This window comes from Sturnus vulgaris, unplaced genomic scaffold (assembly GCF_052056855.1).
Source record: "Sturnus vulgaris isolate bStuVul1 unplaced genomic scaffold, bStuVul1.hap1 Scaffold_195, whole genome shotgun sequence".
Classification (NCBI taxonomy): Eukaryota; Metazoa; Chordata; class Aves; order Passeriformes; family Sturnidae; genus Sturnus; species Sturnus vulgaris.
The window spans coordinates 2,075,542-2,092,776 of record NW_028276170.1 but is presented as its reverse complement, the minus strand read 5'-3'; the positions used below and the strand labels follow the sequence as shown (position 1 = coordinate 2,092,776).

At 52.2% G+C, this 17,235-nt stretch overlaps 2 protein-coding genes and 1 pseudogene across 3 annotated transcripts in view; all 3 read right to left on the bottom strand.

Annotated features, from left to right (window-relative positions):
• The window catches only part of LOC148217989 (uncharacterized), a 233,117-nt gene extending 222,933 nt beyond the window's left edge, over window positions 1-10,184 (bottom strand). The window contains exon 1 of the mRNA XM_088158115.1: window positions 10,082-10,184. The gene's annotated coding sequence lies outside the window, so the exon portion shown is untranslated. The remainder of the gene's footprint in view (window positions 1-10,081) is intronic.
• Window positions 1-17,235, bottom strand: part of LOC148217987 (uncharacterized) — a 125,062-nt pseudogene that overhangs the window by 33,360 nt on the left and 74,467 nt on the right.
• On the bottom strand, window positions 11,325-17,143 carry LOC148217988 (class I histocompatibility antigen, F10 alpha chain-like). 2 transcript variants are annotated; one of them, XM_088158110.1, is made up of 8 exons: window positions 17,049-17,143; window positions 14,565-14,828; window positions 13,854-14,129; window positions 13,311-13,583; window positions 13,114-13,218; window positions 12,980-13,015; window positions 12,829-12,860; window positions 11,325-11,799 (listed from the first exon to the last, which is right to left on the bottom strand). In XM_088158110.1, the coding sequence occupies exons 1-7, from the start codon at window positions 17,098-17,100 to the stop codon at window positions 12,835-12,837; spliced, it is 1,032 nt and encodes a 343-aa protein (XP_088014236.1). In that variant the 5' UTR covers window positions 17,101-17,143; the 3' UTR covers window positions 11,325-11,799; window positions 12,829-12,834. The 2 variants fall into 2 exon arrangements, with proteins under 2 accessions (XP_088014236.1, XP_088014237.1); XM_088158111.1 differs by having other exon boundaries at window positions 11,325-11,785.

Genomic DNA, 17,235 nt, shown 5'->3' with positions numbered 1-17,235 from the left:
TGACCTTGTCAGGGTCATTGTCATGCTGTCCATCCCTCCCAAAGAGCACCTCCAGCACTGCCACTTCTCTCAGCTCTTGCATCCCTTCCTCAAGGGTCTTCCAGCACATTCTATGATGGTGCTCCTGCATTCTCTCTGTGGACAAACCTCTCTCTCACACTCATTAAAAGCCACTTCCAGAGGGAAAGGGACCCTGTCTCCCTTACAAATACCTGGTCCACACCTGAGTCCTGGGTCACGGGTCCCAAATTCCTTGCCTCAGGACCATCCAGTTGGACGCCTGTACCCATAAGGTCCCAGACCCAAAGTAACCAGGTTGTAAAAGCCTCGCTGCCCCATCATACAATGTCTTTTCACAGACTAGAGAGACTTTCATATGACAGGGACTCGGTGATGATCTCAACCTCTGTCTCCCCTGCTGCTTGTGAGGGCCCTCCTTTCTTATTATCTAGGTGCCTTGTTTTCATCTTAGACTTCTTTGTTTCCACAGGGCTGACTATTGCTGGCTGTGATTGCCCTTGCAGTTCAGCTGGAACCTGGACAGATGTAATGTCTGTGGGTTCCACTGCTGCACCATCAGACTCTCCCTCTAAGGCAGGGGGAGTTTCTCACCAGCTGGGGAAAGGTACTCCTTCAGCATCTGGCTCATCTCACACATCTCCTTCACTAAAACACCCACCCACTCTGGGTGTTTCCTTTCTGAGGTAGGCTGTGGGGCAGGGTCAGTCTCTGCAGCAGCATCTCTATTTCCTGGGGTAGGTATCAGGGTTGTTATCCAAATCAATCTCCCCTTATCTCTGAATGTTAAATAGAACAGGCATATCAGCAACACCAGCCACTGTATGATATCATTAGCATTTAGAGGACATTTTATCCCTTCAGAAAATGGTGAGGTAGACCCAAAAATCTGGGTAAAGGGTTGGGAGAAAAGTCTTCCCTGGTGTCATTCCCTCACAGTAGGTACCATTGTTAAAGTAATCCAAATAACACATTTAGAGTGTGATAGTCCTGAATCCATGTACCCGCCTTCCAAAGAAGTTAAAAATCCATTAATTTCTCACCTTATTAACCCATAAAGCAAACTGGATAACAGCCACAGTAGCTTTAATTATAGGGCCTGCAAATGGCAGGAATACAGCCACGACCACGTGCCACCTGAACCACAGTAAGCTAGACCACATGGTGCCACCCAATGAGGTTTCTATATCCAGCACACAAAAAAACAGGTTACCCAGGAACTGTTATTCCTTCTTTCTCCCAGTGCCCTCAGACCCCACGTTGGGCACCAAAATCTATCTTGGTTTGAAAGAAGGTGTCTGCCAAGAAAGGCAGAAGCCTCTTTTTAACATGGAGAATCTAAACTCCCACCCTCCAAATTATTATAATTTTGAAATTAAGAGGCTCTCTGGCAAAGGTATGGGAATAGGCATAACAGTTCTTTACTAGGAAAATTAAAATAGAAATACAGTATCAGAGAGTAAAAGCCCAAAAATAACCCACTGACAGTCAGAATACAACCTGACACCGTGTCAGTCAGGGTGCTGGTAGCAGTCTGATTGAATGGTGGCTGCAGTCCCCCTCGATGACAGATATGGTTCAGTTGAAGCAGTGCTCCTGTAGAAACATGCAGTTCTCCTCTGAAGGTCCAGTATTGATGTTGAAAGATCCAATTTTCCACTGCAATCCAGTGGAGAAAGACTGTCTTGGTGTTTCAAATCTCAGTTTTTATCTAGCTAAGAAAGGCTTGGCTCCTCCCCCTGGCTGGAGCATCTCCCAGTGCGATGATAGAATTTTATCATTCATTCATTGGGAACGGAAGGAATGATGTAATTTTATCAGTCATACAGTATAACTCAATAGCCCATTAACAGAAGATATCTTCCTGAAGGCAGGATGGGCTTTGGAAAAGATAAAGAACACTGCTCCACCTGATTTTAACAGATGGCCCATTAGCAGAGGATATCTCCCACAGAGATAAGGATCACTGCCCCAGCTGATTTCAACAGGTGGTGATAGAATACATACTTTTTGTCCCATCCTGTATTGCAGCCTAAGACCAGGGGTCCTGGGGGGTCATGTGCCACCTCTCCTGGAGTGTGTGTGCTCCCCATGGGGACCCCACTCGGGTGTCACCTCCTTTTCTGTTCCCACAGAGCTGCTGAGCTGGCAGCAGCTGCAGCCCTGCCCCGTGGTATCAGGCTTGGGCAGGACCCCTGCTTTGTCCCCACACTAATTTTAGGGGGATCATGTGTTACCCCCAGCCCTGCTGCCACTCTGCCCCTCCCCAGCTGCTCCCAGTGTTCCCGATAAAGCTTACCAGTTCACCCCAGTCACGTTTATTGTGTGGAGGGACTGGGGAAGGACCTGTGTAAGTGCCACAGGGGGTTAGTGACTGGGTGGGGTCCAGGTGGGGAACACTGGGTGCTATGGATCTGCCTGGACACTGCTGTGTCAACAGAGCTGCTCTCTCTGATTGGCTGAATCTAAATTACATTATTTGATTGGCTGAGGAAAGGCCCAGGAGTTGAGAGAATGAACAGGAGAGATCCCACCCTGAGCACCTGAAGGGGAACAACAGACTGAGCCTGGGCACAGCGAGGGAATTTATTACCAACCAAATCACAGGAGAATAAGAAGGGAAAGAAATCTCTCCAACCCCTTCCCCCGACCCAACGAGGATAACCAGGACCACGGATCACCAGGGCTCTGCCCAACGGGGGTCACTGGGGATCATCCAACACCGATCCTCCCATGGGGGATGGAGCTGGAGCAGAGCAAGAAGCTCTTCCCACACTCGGGGCACTCACAGGGCTTCCCTTAGTGGTGCCTCCGTTGGTGTCGGCTCAAGGTTGAGCTCTTTGAGAAGCTCTTCCCACACTCAGGACACTCGTAGGGCCTCTCCCCAGTGTGGATGCGCCGGTGGACAGTGAGGGTGGAGTTGAGATTGAATCCTTTCCCGCAGTCAGGGCAGCGGAAGGGCCTCTCCTCTGTGTGAATCCGCTCATGCATGAGGAGATTGGAGCTGGTCTGAAACCTCTTCCCACACTTGGGACACTCGTAGGGCCTCTCCCCGGTGTGGATGCGCTGGTGTTTTTTTAAGCTGGACATCCACGCAAAGCTCTTTCTACATTCCAAGCATGTGTAGGGCCTGTCCCCTGTATGGCTCAACTGATGCTGCAACAGGTAGGAACTGTTGCTGAAACCCTTACCACATTTCCCACACTCGTAGGGCTTTTGTCCAGTGTGGATCAGCTGGTGCCGGATCAGATTGGAGCTGTAGCTGAAGCTCTTCCCACAATCCCCACACTCGTAGGGCTTTTTCCCAGTATGGATCATCTTGTGCCGGATCAGGTTGGAGCTGTTGCTGAAGCTCTTCCCACATTCTCCGCACTCATAGGGCTTTTCCCCAGTGTGGATCAGCTGGTGCCGGATGAGATGGAAGCTGACTCTGAATCCCTTCCCACATTCCCTACACTCATAGGGCTTCTCTCCAGTGTGGATCTGCTGGTGCCGGATCATGCTGGAGCGGTAGCTGAAACCCTTCCCACATTCCAAGCACTTGTGGGGCTTCTCCCCTCCAGGAGGCTTCTCCACCAGCTCTGAGCTCTGCCTGGATCTCCGGCCGCCTTCCCGGCTCAGGGAGGGTCTTTCCTCCTTGCAGCTCCCTGTGCTTGGTTTGCAGCCCCTCCTCCTGCGGGATCTCCGGGGCTTTTCTGCCTCCTCCATGTCCTCACGCCGTGGGAATGAAAAATCCTGGTTTGGGGAAAAAACAAGAGAGCTCCATAAACCAGGAGTTCCTCCTTGCCCAAGTTCATCTCTGGAAGTCATTGAGCATCTTGTGTCTGTAATAACCTCCCAAACACCAAGATTCAGCCAAAATCCCCTCGAAAATTGGGCTGGTTTGAAAGCAAAACCTGTGAGAGACTCCAAGTCAGAAACAGAATTTTATAGAAAAAAACAAGAGAAAAAAATATAATACATGCAATACAAAAGAAAACAACTGACAGAGTCAGAATACAACCTTACGCCCCTCTAGTTAGGGTGGTGGTAGCAGTCCAGATGACGTGGTCTTGTTGTAGTAGTGATCCTGTAGAAAGGTCTGGTAGCTCTTGTCCTCTGGAAACCAGTGGGTAAGGGATGATTTGGTGTTCCAAATCTCAGTTTGAATCTAGGTACAAAATGTTTGGCTCCTCCCCCTGGGTGCACAATCTCAAAATGGGATGATGTAATTTTATCAGTTATGTATTGAACTCAATGGCCCATTAACAGAAGATACCTGATATCGTCCTGGAGGAAGGATGGATGGAAGGAAAGATAAAGAACACTCCCCCACCTGTTTTCTAGCATATGGCCCTTTGACAGAGGATATCTCCCTCGGAGATAAGGATCCCTACCCCAGCTGGCTTCAACAGATGGTGATGGAATACATAATTTTGGGCACATTTTACATTGTAATCGAGGAAAAAAATATGAAGATTCAGCACCCACAGAAAAACCTCAGCCCCAACATTTAACCCAATAAAGCTCAGAAACACCAAGATTTACCCCTGTGCAAATCATGGATCCTTCTCCCTCATCACCTGTGGCACGTAAGGAGGTGCAACACTCCTGGGGCTGGGAGGGCCTGCAGATACAGGGAGGGGTGGAACCTTGTGATGTTTCCTGTTTCTGCTACTCCTCGTCCTCATCCTGTGTCCCTACTGCCCCTCACACTCCTCTTCCTCCTACTATTCCTCCTTCTCCTGCACAATCCCACCTCCTCCTCCCACATGCATCATTTGATCATGTTGTTCTTCAACCCTGCGTCTCCTTCCCTTCTCCTGCTTCCCCCAGGCCCAGCACCCACTGCCGGCTCCCTCTTCCCCCCAAACCCACAGCATCCCAGCGCAGGGGCAGCGATGGAGCTGGGGCAGCTCGGGCTGGGGCAGCGCTGGGCTCTCGGCCGCTCCCGCCCGCACTCGCTCCCCACTGCAGCCGCTGCCGCCACCACAGCGCGGGGGGGCCCGGCCTTGGCGCTCCCCCCCTCCCACCTCCCCAAATTCCCCTCCAGGGGGGCGCTGGGGCCCGGGCCGGGCGCAGGTGGCTCCAGGTGGGCAACGCTGGGAGCTGCGGCTCTGCCTGGACACTGCTGCGTCATCACCGCCGCGCGCTCTCATTGGCTCAGCGCTGCCCGAGGGGCGGGGCTGCACCAAGCCGGGACACCCTGCTCCAGGGGGGATGGCCCCAAAACGGGGGACCCCCATGCAAGGAACAACAGCAAAGGGTCTCTACAAACACAGGCTGCGAATCCGCTTGGACACAGGGCCGGGGACGTGGACATAAGGAAGGGACAGCAGAAGCCATCAGGGTCAGAAAATGTTATTAATTGACCACACAGACTGCTGCTCAGCCAAGGTCCTGCTCAATTCATGAACTCCCAGAAGAACAAAGACTTAACAGAGCCATGAATATCACTAGCTGTACAAAAGTGGAGTGCATATTAAGACCCAAGCACCCAGGGGCTCTCACATCCTTACACCATCTTCAACCAGGTGCCCTCCTCACACTGACACCATTCAGGAATTGATGGCAAAGATGCTTTCTGGGGATGCCCACTCACACAGGATGGTAAACTGGATTTTGCCTTTGAGTGGGAACAAGAGATAGAAGGGAAAATGGAAAAGACATGGACGGTCCTTCTGCAGGGATGCATGGAAGCACCAGCCTTATTGGGGCAAGCCTTGCAGAAAATATCACAAGAATTTACCCCACCCCCAGGGATTGGGTTAATGCAGGATGTGGATGACTTGCTGCAATCAGGAGGACAAGAAGTGGTAGAAGAAGCCTCTGTGAAATCAGGCTAAACAGCATCTTTAAATATTTGATTAAAAAAAAGGGCAAATGGTGGAGAAAAAGGTAAAATATTTGGGACATATTTTGACTGCAGGCTTCTGGTGTATTGACCCAGAGAGAGACCAGGGAAGCTCAGAAATAACCCAGGATTAAAAAGGAGTTGCAAGAAGTATGACGACTAATAGGAAATTGCAGGATCTGGATTGAGGATTCTCTGTTCTAGCCAGAACACTTTGTGACTTTTAAACACCAGATAGTCTCAATGCTGTGGTATGGATACAAGAAATGGAACAAAACTTAAGATAATGAAATAAACAAATGATTGATGCTGCAGCCATGGCTCTACCAGACTCAGAAAAAAAATTTGAATTGGATGTGGATGTTAAACAGGGCCATGCCAAAGGAATTCTTGTGCTAAAATGTTTAGCCCAGTGGCCAGAGTGGTCTCATTGTCTGCAGAATTGTGCAGCCACAGCTTTAATGGGACCTGAGGCCCAAAAACTGATGGCAGCAGATCTCCTGTTGTTCAAGTCTGGCACCAAGTGAAAGCTTTGATAACCAAAGGAGCCTCTACATGGATGAGCAGTGCTCGGTGATTACAGAATGAAACTTGTTCAGTGGCACAGGAGGATTTAGAATTGAGGACAGGGCAAGGGTTTAACCCAGGCTCCTGTTTGAACAGCCTGCACAGGGGGCTGGGAACAAACCCATGACTGCATTCAAGTGACAGAGCTCCAGAGCCAGGCTGGGAGAGATTTAGGGGAAATTCCCTGGCCTGAGGGACAAAATGTGTTTATGGATGAGTCTTCAAGGGCAGGAGAAGGGAAAAGAGCTCCAAGACACGCTCTGATGAAGGAAAGGGAATTAGACCAAGCTCAGGTTACCCCTGCATGGTCAGCTCAACCGGCAGAGCTGGGTGTGCTTGGAAGAGCCTGGCACTGAAATGCCCTGAGCAGGAAGGCTCAAATATCTGCTGGTGACAGCATGGCAGCTAACAGGATGGCAAACGCAATTCTGACTTCTTCTGTTGAGTCGACTGCTGCTGTACTTGAGACAGAAAACACAGCACTCTCTGATCCTTATGTAAAAGTCCTCTTTATTTTTCTGACTTCTTCTTAAATATCTTTCTTAATGTTCCCAGGTAAGCGCCTGTGATTGGTTCCAAGTTTAGGCTGCTCAGCCCTCTGAGCAATAGCCCCTGCAGCTTAGGACAGAATTGAAGACAGACAAGGATGTAACCCAATGAGTTCCAGCCTATCTCTGCTCTCTGGGGGCCTGCTGTTAGGCCAGGCCACTTCTCTTAGCAGAGGCCAAATTCACTGCCCAGTGTAAACCAGCTAACACTGTGACATTCTTCAGCAACCACTGGATCGTTTATTAAGGTATTTCTAAAACAACTCCAAGATAAAGGATTGTGGAAAAAACAGACTCTCAGATGGGGAACTTTTTACAGCAAAGATCCTTCAGGGGGTTATGGCTGCTTTAGGAATACAATGGGACCTCCACAAGCCCTTGCACCCCAAGAGCTCAGGGCAGGTAGAAAGAAGGAATGGGGAAATAAAGAAACACCTTTGGAAGCTGGTGATAGAAACCAAGATGCAATGGATACAGCTTTTGCCATTGGCTTGGGCAAGAATAAGAGCCAGACCCAGGGCAGATATTCAATTATCTCCCTTGGAAGTGATCTTTGCAATTCATTGCCCTGGTAATTCTCCACCTAGTGCGGGCTGGAGATAAGGGATGTATATTTCAAGCAGTCTGTGGCCAGAATCCTGTCTCTTGTGAAATCTCTGCCACAGGAAGCTGGGCTGGCACAGAGCCTGCCTTGGCACTTTGCTGTTCACAGCATCCACCCAGGACATCGGGTCCTGCCTAAGGAGTGCAAAGAAGCACCACTGGTGGCCAAGTGCCGTGGCCCATTCCAAGAGTCCCTGAGCACAGAAACAGCCGCCAGCACAGCTCAACACGGGGGGACCCCTCACCCTGGGCTCAGGGGCTCTCAAGCCCCGGAGATTTGGAATTCCCGGCTGCAGGAGCAGCATGGGAGGGCACCACTGACCCTGCACTGAAGGCAACGCAGCAGCAGCCAGGGCTCCACATCGGGCCAAGCCCCTGGGCCTGCCCACAGATCCTCTGCTGAAATCCTCTGCCTGGGCACCCTCCTTTGGCATCTCCACACACTGGGGCCAATCCTTGCTGCCACTGCTGGAGCTTCGCTGCTTTCTGTGCCTGCACTGCCACAGCTGCTGGGGAAGACAACGGCACAATTCCACTCTGCCCCTCAGTTACACTCACACACTGGGCTGCCGGGGATTCCATTGCTGGAATATATACCAAGTTGAAAAATGTTTTCAGAATTATTTCTCTAGGCAGGCTTGATTTGCATTTGTCTTGGAGAAAGGAATTATTAAGTGTGTTTTTAAAGGGATGTTACATTAAATGAACATGAGTTTAACATCTCAACAGACTGGGAATAGCCCAAAAGATACCCACAAGGCTACCAAACATCAAGGAAACATCAGCAAACATCAAGGAACACCCACTCCAGACACTGCCCCCGGCATACATGGAGGCACCTGGTCTGGAAAAGGCTGAGAAGGAAATCCAGGAATGTGGCCCTAATTAACATCAGAGGAAAAGTAATACGGGGCCAATAGGATACCAAATATTAAGAACTATCCAACTTAGAAGCAATGAACACTAAACCAATGGATTCCAAAGGGTTTAAGACTGTATAAAGTTCAGGAAAAATCCAGTAAAACTCACATGTCATGGAATGATTTTCTCTGCACAACCCGGGCACTTATGTGTGGATGAAATTATTTCTGTTGCACATCCTGCCCAGAATCAAGTAATGCCTTGACTCTCTAACACTAAAGATATCAAATAAAAAGCAGATTGTGGGGGGGCCACATGTGAGTCATGCAATTCCTGCTCTGGAAGAGAACCTTTGGTTCCAGGCAGTCAAAAGAGCTTTAGAAACACAGATTAAAACTGCTGGGGACAAGGACCCATTTATCATTTGTACTACAGCATTAGATTACAAGATGTCCTCGAAATAATAATGAAGCAGGCAGACCCAGCTCCTGACCTTCATGACAACCAAACCACGCCAAAGATGAAGGCGACATTTGTGGAAAATTAGATTATTCAAACTGCTATTTGCAAACAGATAATAACGGAAAACTGGTGAAATAGATAACAAAGGAAAGTAGCTCATATTCTGGTAGAAATGTAGAAAGGATGAAAATTAGACAAGTTTTTGGGGTTCCATGGGTTAAACGAATGCAATTCCTCCTCTGATGTGCTGCAGCAACTCTCATCTTTTTACCATGCACGACACCTTGCTGAGTGCAGCTCATTCAGCAGGTGAGCAAGGGGATGCAGGTGGCAGCCAGGCCTCCTGATCCAGAAACGGCTACAAAAGGACAGGCAGTGAGGTCACTGAGAATAATCCCAAACCAAAGGGGACGCAGGAAAAGAGACTAAGCCAATGGTAATTAAAGTCAGTAAAGATAATTACTGAGAAAATAAGAAGAGGATTTGAGTAGAGTAAGATGAATATGCCTGGAGATAGGGCCAGGGATTTGTATAAAAGGAAGTAATGGGAGAAACCATCGTTTTCAGAAACTGTTACTAATTTCCAGAGACAGCTGCTCAGCCAAGATCCTGCTCAGTGCCTGACCTTCGAGAAGGAGAAACACTTAACAGAGCCATGAATATCGGATGTTATACAAAAGGAGAGGTACATATTAACGAGGACATGCAGTAGTCGGATCGGGAAGTCTGAGCCTTCAAAGTACCTCAGTCGGTGGCGAAAGGGAGAGGCGGAATGCAGCCGGGAAAATGAGGATAAAAAGGAGACTGCGTACTACAACAACTGGAGAGACCGCATGGCAAATGCCGCATGGCGTCTCCCTTTGTTCATGAACGAAGTCACTTTTACAGGACTCCTCTGTCTCCTTCGGGCACACAAACCTCTGGCCACGGGAATTTTCCCGCACAGCCCCGGGCACAGGGCAGACACCTCTGTGCCACCCACAGCAACCGGGACGAGCCAGCGCTGCTCCGGCACCGGCTCCTGCCGAGGCCCCAGCGGGAAGGAGACCGCGGGCAGCCGCTCCCGCAGCGCCCTCAGCCCAGCGCCAACACGGGCCGGCACCGGCACAACCAACCCGCCAGAGCCCCCTGCCGCCCCCTCGGCCCGCAGCGAGCCCCGAGCCCCCGCACAACCGAGTGCGGCTCCCACCTGCGCTGGGGCCGCCTCCGAGCTTCACCGCGGCTTCACCGGACTTGGGTAGCTGCCGCCGCTGCCGGGCCCACACAAACTGTCCGACAATGGCGCCTTTGCTGCACCCCGCCTAATGGGCGGGGCTTGTCCCCGCTCTGCCCAATCAGCGCGCGAGAACCAGGAGTGACATTGGCACAATCAGCCAATGGCAGCGAGGGCCGGGCTCTGCACACGGCCCAGCCTCGGCCCGCGCTCTCAGGGCCCCCCGGGCTGTGGGAGGCCAAAGGCGGAGATGAGGAACAACCCTGGAACGGGCCCGGGCCCGAGCCGCCATTGGCCTGGAAACACAAACAAAGTTCTCCGCAGAGAATGTTGGGCACCAAAATTTCTTTCAGTTTGAAAGACATGTGTTTGCTAGGGAAGGCAGGACTCTCCCTCGGACTGGAGAATGTAAACCCCTCCCTCTGAATTATTATAATTTTGAAACTAAGGGGGTTTTAATCGAAGATACGAGATAGGAATAACAGTTTCTTACTGGTATGTATAACAAGGCAAGAAAACAACAACTGTGGAATTAATAACAAACAGAACCAGGGAGCCTGTGACAGCATTTCTGGCCGAGATGGGAAAGGATGGAGGAGAGGATTTGCTTCTCAAAGCCCTGGGGCAGTCAATCCCAGTGCCCCTGCAGGACTCTGAAGAGCACTAAGCTAGAACAGCAGGAATGAACAAAAGATGTTGGGCTGGTGGACGAGATGTATCAGAGAGTTTTTCGGCAGGAGTTGGAACCTCAGGACGTCCCAGCAGGGCAGGGCAGGGCGGGGCTTCAGCGCAGAGAAACTCAGAGCAGCGCTGAAGGAGCAGCGCGCAGCGGCAGCTGGGTGTGAGCAGAGGGTGATCGGTGCCTCTTTTAGTGAGGAAGGGGTTAATAAGGCCTTAGGTCAGTGGCTGCTCTTACGAGCAGAGGCTCACCCCAGAGGAGAAGGAGCAGCAGCTCTGTGCTGGGTCATGGGGATTTCCTCTCCTTGAGCAAGAGCAGCTCCAAACGTGTCTTCCAAAACCCAAAGCCTTGAGTAGCTGCCCACCCCCGCCCTCCTTTTTACCTGGGCCAGGCCAACCTTTTGTTTTCTAAAGCACTAACCAGTAGCTGCAGTTAGAATTTTCTAGCAATTCATGGGAAAAATTCTATAGGTAAGAAGGAACAAAAGAAAAGAAACCTAACCCCCAATAAATAGATAAATATGTAACAACAGTAAATATCTAACAGTAAATAAATATCTAATAGATAAATATCAAACAACAGTAAACATCTAACAACAGATAAATATCTAACAATATATAAATATCTAACAGTAAATATCTAACAGTAGTAATGTCTTGCACAGTTGGCTATCATGCAAAGACGAATCCTGATTATTACAAACAGTTCTTTAGGCACAGAAGAGGAATAATTTAAAACATATTTTTATCTGCATCAGTCTCTGTATTTTCAGTTGTTTCAGGAGCAGAACCCTTAACTCTGGAGCAGTGGATCCAGGGTCCTTTGCCAGCAACTTTGACTGAGGTGAGGGTGGTCTTCAGGACTTGGAATGGTCCTCTCCACTTGGCTTGTAGAGGATCACTGTCCCACCACTTCGCATAGACCCAGTGTCCAGGCTGGAAGGGATGTGCAGGTGTGTCCAGTCCTATGGGTCTGGATAGCAGGATGTAATTCTGGAGCTTCTGCAATATGGAACCTAAAGCCATTAGATATCTCTGTAAATCCAGTTTCCCCTTCATGTGAATTTAACCTGGAACACATGGAATCTGATATGGCTGCCTGTTGTAATGCAATGGGGGTTTTTCCCTTTGTGACAACTTCACCAGCCTGACCGGGTTACGGTGTGGCTAATAATAATAATAATAATAATAATAATGATAATAATAATAATAAGCGGGATGGGAATGATGGTGTGCCTGTGATATCCTTTTAATCCATTTGTGAACATGTGATCTGAGAGGCTGCATCCAAAGACCAGGGGGAGGGATATACACAGGGATACCCGAGGGCAAAGGTCCAAAGACAAATGAGAATTAGGGACGTGCCTAGGCATGCCTGACATGTCCTTACAAATCCCATGGTTTTAGGCTAAAGCCTCTGCATCTGCAGGGCAGGGGCCAGACCTAATGTCTAAGGCCTTGCTTTTTAACAGCCTGCCTCCCAAGGTCTTAAATTTGTGCTTTCTTTATAGGGAATTTGGGCTAAATCCCAGTCCATCTCAGCCAAATCGACTACCACAGGAAGGGGCCGGATCCAGCTCTGGGGATTGCTCAGGCAGTGATTCCTGCCAGGATAAGAGAGGGTCACGGTGTCACCCTTTCCCTGTCCCCATCCCACAAGATGGACCTTGCTGGAGCCCATGGAGAGCGGGAGCTGCTCTGGAATTCCACCTGATCCTGTCCCAAACTTGCTCTATCCATCCAACTCATCCTGCTCTGGAAGACCTCCCTGATCCCACTTCATCCATCCCACACCAATCCTGCTCCATCTATTCCACGCAATCTCGCCCTACCCATCCTGCCCCAATTCCTTTCTGGAATTCCAACCAATCCTGTTCCATCCATCCCAGCTGATCCCGCTCCAGAATCCAGCCCCGATCCCACTCCACAATTCCATCTGATCCTGCTCTGGACCCCTGCTCTGATCTAGAGTCCCTCCCTGATCCCAATCTATCCAATCCTGCCCTGATCCCTCTCTGGAATCCCACCCTCATCCCTCTCTGTACCTGCGGTCAAGCCATTGTTCCCACATCATTTCCTGCAGAAAGAGAAAATCCATGAGATTCTAGCACGGATCACACACCAGGATTAACCCCAGGATCCATCCTGGGATCTGCACAGAGGGGATCCAGAGCTGGATCCACCACTGGTACTCACTGGCTGCCATGCTGTATTCATTCCTGTCCCTCCTCCCTGTGGAAAAACAGTGGGATCAGCATTGGTGGCACAGGATTCCCAGAACAGTGCCAGGTGGATCCATGCCCCTTCCCAGCCCCCATCCCGTGTGTTACCGGATTGGCGCTTCCAGACAATGAATCCAATGAGGACAATGAGGATGATGATGGCAGTGACGGACACAGCGACCACCACGGTGAGATTCCTGCCAGCTGTTGGCTCTGGGAAAAACGGGATGGTGAGCAGGGGGAGGAGAATCCCCATTTGGGAATTCCAAATTCCCAATTCCCACATTCCACATTCCCAGCCTCACCCCAAGCGTAGATCCCAGGCTCCAACATTCCAGGATGCTCCACCCGGCACCGGTACTGCTCCCGCTCCTCCGGCCGCGCCTCGATCCTGGCCCAGGTGTGGAAGGTGCCGTCGCTGTTGGGAACGATCCCATCCCACTCCGTCTCCTGATCCCAGATTTCATCCCCCTTCATCCAGTTGATGTCAATGGAGCTGGGGTAGAATCCGTATGCGTGGCAGGACAAGATCAGCGTCCCGTGTTCCTCTTTTCCAGACACATGGACATCAGGGGGCTCTGGAATGGGATAACGGTGAGAAACATCCATGGAATTCCCATTGGAATGGGATGGGGGTGAGATCTGCCCATGGAAATCCCACTGTAATAGGATGGGGGTGAGATATGCCCATGGAATTCATGGAAATGGGATGGGGGTGAGCTCTACCCATGAAATTCTATGGGAATGGGATGGAGGTGAGATCTGCCCATGGAATTCCCACAGGAATTCCCATGTTTCCAAGTCCTCCATTCCAAAATCCCACATTCCCTCAAGAATTCTGCTCCCACCTTTGTGGTCCAGCTCCTTCTGCCCATATTTGACGTATTTCTGGAGCCATTTTGGGCATTCATGCTCCAGGTAATTCGTCAAACTCTCGACCTCGTTCGTTTTACGTTTCCAGCGCCTCCTGGTGATCTCAGCAGCGCTGTCGGCCGCCACGAATCTCCTGGATCCCAGGTCAAAGGAGATGTAATCCCACCTGTCGTAGCCACTCCGGTAGGATCCACGGACTCGCCCGTCAGACCAGAGGTCACAGCCGTAAACTTGCAACAATGTGTGGAGACCTGGGGGGATTGTACCCACAGAGACCCATGGAATTGGGTCCCAGCCCCACAGAGCCCCATTACAGCCCTATGGAGCCCCAGAGTCTGATGGAAACCCACAGAGCCTCATCCCAGCCCCATGGAGCCCCATTCTAACCCACAGATCCCAACCCAACCCCAGAGATCCCATCCCAACCCCATGGATCCATATCCCAAACACATGGATCCCCATTCACACTGATGGATCACAAGATATTCCATACCTGCCTAATGGATCCCCATCTCAGCCTTTTTGGTGCCCTGTGAATTCACATTCAAGCCCTATGGATCCACACCTCAGCCCCATGGATCCCATCTCAGTCGCATGGATCCCCAGCCCAACCCATAGATCTATCCCAGCCCCATAAATCCCAGGTCCACAGTTCCCACCCCAGCCCCACAGGTCCCCCCACTCACCCCTGCTCTGGTTGTACCGGTCCCGCAGTGTCTCCAGGTTCCTGGCATCCATGTGCTGGTTCCTCTTGCAGGTCTCAGTCATCCTATCCCAATATCCCAGCTCGGCTCCATCCTTTATCCACTGTGTCAGTGGCACCGCCCGGCCCCGCTCGCTGTCGTAGCGCTCGAAGGGGATCCCATCCACAAACCCCGTGACCATGTACTGGGGGATCCCTGGGCAGGGCTCCGACACGGCCACGTGCTTGTAACGCAGGGAGTGGAGAACTGGGGGGACACGGAGATTTGGGGGGGTTGAGTGAGTCATGGATCAATGAAAGAGGAACTGGGAGAGCCGGGAATGGGGTGCATGGGGACCCAGTGTCCAGGAACGGGGGCTCAGGGGACTCCCAGTGTCAAGGAAAGGGGAATACAAGGATTGGGAGAGGTGGGATGGGGGTTTCAAGGGATTCTTGTGCCCAGGAAAAAAGTCCAGGGGACCCCAGTGCCAAGGAAAGAGGAGTCACAAGGCAGGGAGACCCGGGATGGATGGAATGGGAGTCTCAGGGGATCTTTGATGCAGAGGAAACAGGGAGCTGGGGGCTAAAAAAATCAGGAATGGGAGTCCAGGGGGTCTCAGGGTCAAGGAAAAGGGGAGTCTGGAAAAGGGAAAGGCGGGATGGATGGGAAAGGGGGTGCAGGAGGGAAATGGTACGGGATAAGGGAGTGCAGGGGGGTCCCAGTGCCCAAGACTGGAAATTCAGGGGCATCCCAGAGACCAGAATCCCCCCTGGGACCCTCCACGACCCCCCAGGGACCTTCCTGGACCCCCGGAACCCCCTGCAGGAGGAGCAGGGGGTGAAGAACTGGGGGGTTGCAGAGATTGAGGGGGCAGGAAGCAGAAGGGGGAGAGCCAGGAGAGCTGGGAAGGGTCTAAGGTTCAAGGAAAGGACTGGGAGAGGCGGGATGGGGGATCCAGGGGGTCCCTGTCCCCAGGAAAGAGGGTTCAGAGATCCCCGGTGTTGAGGTAAAGGGGGGTCTGGGAGCTGGGAAAGACAGGAATGGGGGGCCAGGGGGTCCCTGGTTCACGGGAAAGGGGGATCTGGAGATGGGAGAGAGGATCCCTGAGGCGCAGCCTGGGAGATGAGAAAGAGGCCGAGGGAGAGCGGTGGGGGAGGGGTCGAGGGAAAAGGGGGAATTCCAGGGACTTCATCTGGATCCTACTGGATCCCCGATGCGACCTTCGTGAGAGCCCTGGGATGCCGGGGACCCTCTGGGACCCCGTTTCGAGAAGTGGCGGGAGTGGAAACGGGGCAGACATGGAAAGCTGGGAGATCTCGGGGGTCCAAAAGTCAAGGAAAAGGGCAGGAATGGGGTCTGGGAAAAGCGGGATGCCGGAAAAGGAGGTGCAGGGGGGTTGCAGTCCCGGAAATGGAGATTCAGGGATGTCCCAGCGCCCAGGAATGGGGGTCAGAAGGGCTCCCATGCTGCGATTCGGGGTTTAAAAGAATCCTGATCCCCATGGATGAGGATTCAGGGGGGTCCCGGTGCCAGATAAGGGGTTCCAGGGGGGTCCTGGTGCTGGGGAAGGGTATGGGGGGGTCACAGGACCCAAACAGGGGATTCAGGGGAGTTTCCCTGCCCGGGAATGAAAGTTTAGGGGGTTCCCGGTGCCCAGGAAGGGGGGTTCAGGGGGATTCCTGGTCTGCAATTCGGGGTTCAAAGGGATCCTGCTCCCCAGGAATGGGGCTTCAGGGAAGTGCTGATGCCAGTTAAGGGGGTACAGGGGGGTCCTTATAGCGGGAAAGGGGATGGGGGGGTCACAGGTCCCAAAATGGGGCGTTGGAGTGTTTCCCGTACCCGGGAATAAAGTTTAGGAGGTTCCCAGTGCCTGGAAATGGAAGTTCAGGGGGGTTCCCGATCCGCGATTCGGGGTTCAAAGGGATCCTGATCCCCAGGAATGGGGGTTCATGGGGTGCCGGTGCCAGATAAGGAGGTACAGGGGGATCCCGGTGCCCGGAAATTGGTGCTCAAGAGGGTCCCCGTACCCAGAAATGGGGGTACAGGGGGGTCCTGATACCGGGGAAGGGGATGGGGGGGTCACAGGACCCAAAATAGGCGATGGGGGGGCACTTTCCCGTACCCGAAGAAGAAGGTTAAGGGGGTTCCCGGTGCCCGGAAATGGAAGTTCAGGGCGTTTGCCGGTCCGCGATTCGGGGTTCAAAGGGATCCTGATCCCCAGGAATGAGGGTTTAAGGGGGTCCTGGTGCCAGATGAGGGGCTTCAGGGGTGTCCCGGTGCCCGGAAATTGGTGCTCAAGAGAGGCCCCGTGCCCAGAAATGGGGGTACAGGGGGGTCTTGGTGCTGGGGAAGGGGATTAAGGGGGGGTCACAGGACCCAAAATGCGGATTCCGGGCGTTCCCCTGCCATGGAATGAAGGTTTAGGGGTTTCCTAGTGCCCGGAAACGGACGTTCAGGGGGGGTCGTGATTTCAAGGGTCCCACTCACCTTTCGTCGCGTTCCCTGGGGCCCCCAACGGCAACCCCAGCGCTGGAGCCATGGCGCTGCTCCGCTTCGAGCCCGCCCGAACTCGACCCAGCTCTGGCCCCGCCCACAGAGCCGCCCCATGCCCCGCCCACAGAGCCGCCCCATGCCCCGCCATTGGCGCTGCTATTTCCTGTCCGCCAATGGCAGC